Source organism: Neolamprologus brichardi, chromosome 9, assembly GCF_056152115.1.
Source record: "Neolamprologus brichardi isolate AB-2024 chromosome 9, ASM5615211v1, whole genome shotgun sequence".
Taxonomy (NCBI): domain Eukaryota; kingdom Metazoa; phylum Chordata; class Actinopteri; order Cichliformes; family Cichlidae; genus Neolamprologus; species Neolamprologus brichardi.
Window position 1 is genome coordinate 29,680,741 of NC_142112.1, and position 9,171 is coordinate 29,689,911.

The 9,171-nt window shown below is 43.4% G+C and overlaps 1 protein-coding gene across 9 annotated transcripts in view; it reads left to right on the top strand.

The window, feature by feature from the left end:
• The window catches only part of abi1a (abl interactor 1a), a 52,444-nt gene that overhangs the window by 41,301 nt on the left and 1,972 nt on the right, over positions 1-9,171 (top strand). For 2 of the 9 annotated variants that reach the window (XM_087846279.1, XM_087846280.1), the window contains 4 exons: positions 977-1,077; positions 5,363-5,626; positions 7,002-7,088; positions 8,897-9,082. In XM_087846279.1, the coding sequence (XP_087702405.1) occupies positions 977-1,077; positions 5,363-5,626; positions 7,002-7,088; positions 8,897-9,082 (638 nt within the window). Of the gene's footprint in view, positions 1-976; positions 1,078-2,391; positions 2,515-5,362; positions 5,627-7,001; positions 7,089-8,896; positions 9,083-9,171 lie in introns of all 9 variants that reach the window. The other 7 variants (XM_035911321.2, XM_035911322.2, XM_087846284.1 and 4 more) reach the window with 6 other exon arrangements.

Sequence of the window (9,171 nt, forward strand, 5' to 3'; positions counted from 1 at the left end):
ATCCACAGTTCACAGACAACTGTCACGTCCACATCTACAGTCAATTTAGTCACCAGTTAGCCTAACAAATAACTCGCACAAAGACCCATCCAGTGATAGACACTGCAGATTTGTTCAGGCTATAAATGCAGTGGTGTGAGGCGTTAATTCATGCGTCACACTTATTCCTGTACCAGTAAATCTACAGTAGCACAAATTCTACATAATACTGGGTGTGTAGTAGGGAAACATTCACAAATATGTGCGCGTTGGTATGATAAATTCCAATTTCAATAATCTTTAAATCCTGCTGACTAACCTGCTTCTCATAAATGTGTGCTAGCTGCAGTAAGCGTGCGCGCATGTGTGTGGCCTGCTTAAACTGATGTGCAGACTGATGTTCCGGTTATACAGTCACGTCTTTGTTCCTTTTATTTCGTTCTCTAAAAATAAATCACGCGGAACATTTAGACGTGTTTGGCAAGGCCTCGTATCATGTACAACAAAGTGACTGTTCCCCCCCATTACTCTTAAAGCAAGGCTTAATGTTGGTGATTATCATCCACACTATATGATGATCACTGTAAATTTGTGTTTGGGGGCAATTGCAGTATCAAAAGCAAGATATTTTAAGGTGGTTTGCATGCTGAATGCTTAAATATTCTCTTAAATCCTGGAATATTTACTTTTTATTCAGTTTCTTTGACAGACTGTGACCAAAAATACTTCAATAGGGTGACTCATGTCTTTTTCACTTGGGTGTGTCACCCTGCAGCTCAGTCGTAACAAGCCAATAGACTGAATAAGTGTGGAAGAGCAAAGTCACCCTGGAGTATTACTTAAAAATGTGGAGTTTTTGGCCTTTTACTTCTAAATGGGACATGAGCAGCGAAGCATCAGAGTCCCCTATATCTGCAGTGTTACCTGCTGTGCAGTCTAAGCAGGTTGCCCTGAATAAAACAATGTCCTCTTTTTCCTTCTGTCTCTCCTCCCTCAGTGGAAGCAGCGGGGGCAGCGGCAGCAGGGAGAACAGCGGCAGCAGCGGAATTGGCATTCCCATCGCCGTGCCTACACCCTCCATCCCCAACTCTGGACCAGGTGAGCTTGACAGTGATGGTGACTTAAACAGTAAACGGTAACAATCGGCCAGTCGGTGTCCAAATTATGCTGATTTTCAGTGAGGCTTGTTTTTTATTTTTAAGTGGGTTTTTTTTTTTGTTTTTTTTACCTGGATTAGAAATGCAGGGAGAAATATTTGCTTTAATGAGTAAGAAATCTGTGTACACCCTCAGGAACATTGTCACTTGAGTTCTGGTGTATTTTCCACCCAGTTAAAACAAGATGATGACACTACAGGACTGCTCCGTTTGGCAAGATGCACAGCATAGACTTCAACTAAATCAAATCTAGATGTAACTTCCAGGTCTAAAATGGTCACCGAAGGGCGACTGCTCTTGTTTAAAGACGAGTCCACTTTCACAGAAGTCAATGAGAAGATGATCCTACAGCTCAGTTGATATTTGACCTCCGTAAACATCTAATGAGAATGTGTCCTTATACATTAGCTTTAGCTAATAGCTAATTCAACAGTGTTCATTTGTTTAAAGTCATTATCATTATTTAGAGTAAAATAGACAATAAAAACCAGTATGCAAGGTGACAACCTTGGACTTCTTAAACATCTGGGACAGATCAATGTTGCTACTGATTGTCCATCTTTTGGGTACAGTCTATGGTGTGTTCTTTGTGAATCAAACTTTAAACACATACATTTCTCAATCAATATATGGCTAAAAAAATAGAATTTAAATAAGTGTTTTTAAGCGTAAAATCTGAATATATGATGAAGTTTGTAAATGTATGACGCTATTGGCAGATAGAGAGAGTGTGCATCACAAAGCCTATGTTTACCAGACAGGGATTATGGAGCCCCATTGTGTTCTAAGCACAGCTGATTCTCTATCCTACTGTGTAAATAGGCCAAGCTGCGTGAGGCCTGACACTTTACAGTTAAACAGTAAAGCCCACGTAACACGACGAGCTGCTACACGTGGTGTCGCGCTGTACCGTGATCACGGCGGAGATGGTGCTGCGTTTAACTTTGGAGCGTTGTAGGTTGACGTAGCAGCTGTTTTACCTCAGCGCCGGGATCAAGCCGGCAACACAGGACTTTCCACAGCACTCCCTCTCTCTCTTTCTTTGTGATGTGCAAGCTGGTCGCCATGGAAACACTCGATTCATACCGCAAAGGAGTGTGTCCAAGTGCGCGAGAAGTCGGAGCGCTCCTCTGGGCCCGGAGGTTTCTTAAGTAAATTGATATGATGTTATGTAATAGAGGTGTAGGAGGCGGCGAGGACACGCTCTGCTCCTGCCTCACCGCTAAATGGTCACTAACGTGAGTCCTCCTTTCAGTCCCAACCATGCCTGCTCCCCCGGGAGCCCCTCCGCCTCCCCCACCCCCTCCTCCTCTACCTCCACCTGCTCCTCCCATGGCCGGGATGGCCCCTCCAGCGCCACCACCGCCACCTCCCATAGGTGAGATTCCTCGAAGCTCCAGAGCCTCTTGTTTGACCTCTGCCGACTGGATGGCGGATCATCACCTCGGAGATGGAGATGCACAAAATAAGGGTGCCGATGTCCGTCTGTGCACACTGCAAGCAAAGGGTCCTCTTATCAAATCTTATCATAGCTTTCCTCTTTAAAAAAAATCAAGAATAAAGCAGCAGAAACAGCCGCATCATATGAGAGATTTCTCTGTCATCCACTTAGGCTGAAGCGGTATTCACAAAATGAGGAAACATTATTAAGGAAATGGGGGAGAAAGATAAAAATCGAATTGCACTCTCGACGAGCGTTGGCCATGACGATCTTTCCCCAGCCAAGAAACTCGCTGAACTAAACACATCAGCCAAAGATTTCTGGGTTGTTCAGCTCTGTCGTTGCTTGCAGTGTGGACAGAGTTTCGTGCTTCTGTTAAGCACAGCGTGACATTTAACTTAATCCTTCATGGTGGTGGTTTTGGTGGTGGTGGTGCTCTTCTTCACTGAAGTGTAATCGGTTAATACAGAAGTCTCATGTCACCTAGGGCCTGGCTAAAGTTAATTAGTGCCTGTAATTTCTCTTAAATTGGTCCTTTACATTTTAATCTCAAGCTGTTGTGGATAATAAAATATGCAAGTTTGTTTTTTTCAAATCTGTACAGATGTACAGAAACGTGACTTTGAGACTTCTACTGCAGGTACAATATGTGGCTCATTTGATTTTTTTTTTAATTTCCAAAAACATGATTGTGGTTAAAGCTGCATCAGGCAACACTTTCCTGAACTCAAGATCATTCACATTTAAAGCTGTAAGCTGGTTGGGGACATTCCAGACTCTGGTTTCATAATTAACCCTTTTAATTGTAAATCGGCGTGGCTACGATTTGAGATGAGTTTGCATCTTTAAATCTCCCCATTTGATTGTCAGCCTGCCGTCTGTGTGCCGCATCGCTGCTACTTTCTATTTGCGTGTGCGTTAGCTGTGATCATAGCCTGTGATGAAACAGAAAAACTATTTTTGCAAAGTTGCAAAAAAAGATTGACACATCCCCAAACTCGGTCGTTACTGTAAATGTTCACCCATCAGCGGGCAAAGCTAAAGATAACTTGCTGATGCAGGGTGCGATCTGTTTACACAGATGTAGTGTAAAAAGTAAAACGTTCCTATTGGGCCTAACTTTTAAAATTACAATTGCTGCACCAGCATTGGTAGACCGAGGGGTCAAACAACACGTCACATCTAATACATTTAAAGCTAATTTGTCCCTCTAAACCTGATTTATTGGAAACCTTGTTATGTTTTTATGTAATTAGTTGCCTTTTATTGAACACTGTGCTCAATGCGTCTTTGCAACAGGTTTAGAGAGTGGGTAAGCTGAATTCAGAGATGCTAATGATTTTCACTGGTAGAAAGTAAAGCAGTGCCTCAGTATGGAGACTGTTTGAGCCACAGCAAATGCCACATAATGATTTCAGGGTAATGGACTCCCCAAACCATTCAGCCAGCCTTTTGGGTGCTTCAGATACTCAGCAGTGCCTGATGTAGCTTTAATTTACACGGCCTCTGAATCACAGATTCGTGATGCTGGGATTGATTTAGAGTCCGAGCTCTGTAAAGCTTAAAAGCATCCAGCTGTTTCATCGGTGTCCACCGGTAAGTGTCTAAGCCTGAGCAGCAGCTGCTCTTCGCTCATCGACTCCGGTAATCTTTGTGACCGAGATGATCACTTGAATTGTGCACATTTTATCCTCTGAACATCACAAGTCTCTTTATTTTCCACTTATTCTGCTGGTGACACTGTAGCGAAGTTTATTTGTGGTTGTTTACCTCTGAATCTTTACTTCCTCTGGTCCCACCCATTCCTATCTCTCCCGAGAGGATGTATATTATCTAGAAATGTGAACAGGAAATGCTTGAGCAGAAAAAAACTTAAACCCCTCCTCGCCCTCTCTATTTTTGTCGGCCACAGCCGCACACATTGCTTCAATCTTCAAATAGTTCTTTGTTGTTGTTGTTTTCTAAAGCTGTTGTTCACAGAGATGCTTCAGTTATTCTTTGATGGCGGTGTAGTGAGGCACGTAATCCTAAATGCTACCTGCAATCTTTTAAACCTTGTGTCAAACATACGGCCCGCGGGCCTGAATCGGCTGTGTAAAGACTATATTCTGCATCCTTGACAACTTAAGAAAATGTGAAGGAAGGACAAAGATTTTGAACAGTTTTTCCTGTTGATAAAGATCCCCCACACACCCACTGCATCTATACTACACCAAAGTGAATCAATGAAAGCTTCGTATTCTAAATCTATACTTACAGGACACCCTGACCAATGAACTGTGGGAACCTTTTGTTTGCTTCATACATTTATCATGCAGTTTCACTGGTCCAGCTCACTTCACATCAAAGCGTGGCATATAAAATGAGTTTGAAATCCCTGTTTTAAATTGTTGCTTCAGCAAAAACCTGCAGGATCCATCTGTTCTGTTGCTGTGTTCTTATTCCTCAATCGATCCTTCCTTTCCTTCTTGTCTAAGAAAGCTACATTTAAGATAACTTGTTGATGAAACTCTTCATGAAGTGTCTGTTACTTTTATAATCAAATTACAATCTCTGTTGCTTCCCCAAGATCACCTGCTTCCTCTGACTTTTGTTGACTAACTTTAACATTTTTTTAATAGGCAGGGGGCTCTGATCAGAATTTAAAAGCTCAAGTTATCTCACACGGTGTTAATGATTCATGTTTTGGTTGGTTTCCCCCTTCCCTCTCATTTCCAACCTTCTTCCCTCCTTTGCTACCCTGCTTGGCTTTCCTCTCTTTCCTCCCCGTCCTTGGGGTTTCTAGCTGTGGCCCCTGGACCTGGTCTGGGACCTGCTCCAATGTCCCAGTTTGGAACCATCTCACGGCAGATTTCGCGGCACAACTCTTCCAACTCCTCTGTCTCTATGGTTTCGGCCACGGGCACCTACCGGCGGGCGCCGTCGGTCACTTCGCAGTTCTCCTTGCAGCAGCAGCAGCAGCAGCAGCAACAACAGCAGCAGCAGCAGCAGCAGCAACAACAGCAGCCTCATATTAATGGAGGCACTCCTGGCTATGGTCAGAACTCAAGTAAGGCCCTCTTGTCTCCAGCTCCCAACTGCTTTCTAGATCCAAAGCTGTCACTGAAGGACACACAACCTCACATTCTTCCCAAATCATGCACCCAAAGCGACCTAACCTTTGTAGCCACACACAAAATCTTTATATTTTATATTTGCAAGTAAATCAGTGCTTTCTGAAGGTCAGGCCGAGTTCTTCACAGAACTATTGACGTTTGTTTTTAATCTGAAAGTGCAGTTTAAAGTTTTTTATCCAACTGTGGGGTGTCTTTAGTATTGATGCAGAATGCCTCATCCTTGGATTTGTACACAGATGCAATGCAGGCTATCAATGTTGGCTAGCAGTGCAGAGTCAGTCTTTGGCATCTTGTAAAAACTTAGGCAAAGTTTACTGGCTGTGTATTGTACTGCAGTTTAGTTAGGTCAGCCGTTAACCTCACTTCAATTATGCCTATATTGCTAAGAGATCTCTTCGCACAGCTTTATTAGGTGGGGTCAAGAAAATAAAGGCAAAGCACAGGCATCATTGATTTTTAAGTCTCTTTTTAAAGGGTAGACTTGCAGCTTGAGATAGCAGGAATAGTTAGGTGGCCTTTTCACGCTGTATGGATCCCATTTATACAGATCACAGTGCAAGCCAGATGACCTCCAGATGTGCAGATGTGCCCGTTCCGTTCCAAACACTTCATTCAGAGAGAATTTACACCTCACATGTGGTCTTTCTTGCACATCTGCAGATTCCTGGTAGCTTTGTCATTGCCTGAAGCCTAAAAGTGATATTTTCTGAAACACTGGTCCTTGATTATTACTTATTCACAGCATTTGACCTAAAATTGATCATGTGATCTGAGGAAAACTAACATGAGAATCTAAAGTAGTCTTAACATTACTGAAGGGAGTTGCTTCACATGAGTTCAGGATGAGACATCTAAAGTAAATACTGCCCCCTTGTGGCTATTAGAAGTCCCCCGGGTTTTTTTTTTCCGATTTAGTGGAAACGGTCTGATCGACAGAAATCAAACCTAATCTGCTTTTTATCCTCTTGCTCTAATGATTCCCTGATACCATGTGAATCTCACCACAGTCGCAGATGTTGCTGAACTTTCAGCTCATGTTTGCGTCTGATCTGTGATCTCTGTCAAATAAAAGAAAAAAAAAAAAAAATTATTTAAACAATCAGTCTTCCAGTATAGTGCTTAACTGTGCTTTTGTTAGATGTGTACATGCTCCCAGTTCTTGCAGTGTGTCTGTGTTGACTGTTGTTTGCTTGGGGGTTGGGTTGGACCCTGAACTGTCTTTCTTGGTGACTGATGGGCTTTGTCTTTTTCTCCTTCTCTGATGCTCACTCTGTCGGCCTTCCTGCCTTTTTCTCCGCTGGCTTTCAGTGTCTATCGCTCCTCCTCCTCCCCCCATGCCCCAGCTGACTCCACAGATACCTCTGACTGGCTTTGTGGCCAGGATGCAGGAGAGCAGTAAGTGAAGAGGCTAAGACACACACACAGCACTTTCCTCGTTATCTGCGCCAACTGTTCCAACTCCCAAACACAGAGCATGCACTGTGTGTTCATCCTGTTTAATACCGTCCTTTTCCAAAACTGAACTGATTCTTACTAGATTCCACTCATTATTTAAGCTTCTATTAGTCAACTTATAATTTAGTTTATTTATTTCTGCAGCTACAAATCTACACTACTATAGAGGTATAATACAGAGTACTTGTAGCACTATAGAGTTACGCTAAAGTCATTGATAATGTTTAGGGTAAAACGTGCCAAAGGTCACCACTCTCTGCTGTCCCCTTTGATCCAAAACCTGCCATATGCTCATTTATTGAAAGGGAACTAATATATTAATTGTAAACTTCACTAGAATAGCTCTGGATAGTTTGCTGATACCACAAACTATTTATTTTATAGTGGCCTGTATTGAAACTCCTTAATTCACACTTTGTTAGCAAAGAATTTTAGCTGCCAGTTATGGTAAATGGCCTGTATTTGTATAGCGCTTTACTAGTCCCTAAGGACCCCAAAGCGCTTTACACATCCAGTCATCCACCCATTCACACACATTCACACGGTGGTGATGGCAAGCTACACTGTAGCCACAGCCACCCTGGGGCGCACTGACAGAGGCAAGGCTGCCGAACACTGGCACCACCGGGCCCTCTGACCACCACCAGTAGGCCACGGGTGAAGTGTCTTGCCCAAGGACACAACGACTGAGACTTTCCAAGCCGGGGCTCGAACCGGCAACCTTCCGATTACAAGGCAAACTCCCAACTCTTTAGCCACGATTGCCCCAGTTAACTCAAAAGCCATTTCTTTGATTGGCTGCCCCTCTTCTGGCTTCCTCAAACAGAACCTGGCACTTGTGGGTCCCTCCAGGGACCAGAAAACGACCTTCTGCACCATTTCTTGTTGTCAAGGCAAAATTCAGACCTTAATGTACACACTATGCACCATTAAATAAGCTGCTGTTACTCTCAACTGCAGAAGAACATTTTGTAAGTGTTAACAAGATTCTTAAACAAACCCTGGTAGCTATGTTGTATTTGCAAAACGTCTGCACAGAAACTGTAGTAACCGTTTGGTCTGATTTGGTCTCACCAATATTAGACAGACGTGCCAGTGAGCTCAATTTGAAGTAACACACACACACACACCTACCTTGGCTTTTGGGTGCTGTTGGTTTCAAAAATGAAATTGTATCTACTGTAAACCTCAGTCAGATGGATGAGGTGTGCCTGATATACCCATGTAAGGAAATTCCATCTTTTTGACACCAAGCAGAGAATTTAGCAAACAGTGACCCTGTTGGCCGTGTTTAATGTCAGCATCCAACACTTTAACTGTATATTCTAGACAATACGGCGTCATATTTTCAGTTTGCTATAGTGTCAGATGCAGTCTGTATACGTTTTCATACCTTTTCTTGTCCCGGAGTGGATGCCGTCAGCTCTAACTTACTAAATGGCATGACTTGGAGTGTATTTTTCATTATTTAAGTGCTCATAAATAATTTATATAGGTGTCCTTTTTTCTGCATATGCATGTGAAGCGACGTTCAAAGCTACAACAGGAGCACAAACTACATGAGCCACTTGAGAGGTTCGCACACATACGGCATGTCAATTGTGAGAAGTCTTGCAGCCTGCTTGATTGTCAGACAAACTTTGCATGCCTTGATTTATTTCTTATGCATGATTCTCGCCACCTCTATCACCAAGGACATCTTGTGACTCCAACCAAAACGAGTCTCACTTTTGATGTCCGTTCAATAGTTGCAGATACTCCTACTCCACCTCCCCCTCCTCCTCCGGATGACATGCCCATGTTTGACGACTCGCCACCGCCTCCGCCGCCGCCTCCGGTGGATTACGAGGAGGAAGACGCCGCAGTTGTGCACTACAACGACCCCTACGCCGACGGAGACCCCCAGTGGGCTCCCAAGAGCTACATCGAGAAAGGTTTGCTTAACATTTCTAATTATTTGCAGGCAAAGTCCTGCCGTTGGGTACCGAGTCCAAGAGCAAACCTTTTCCCTTCCTGTTCGCAG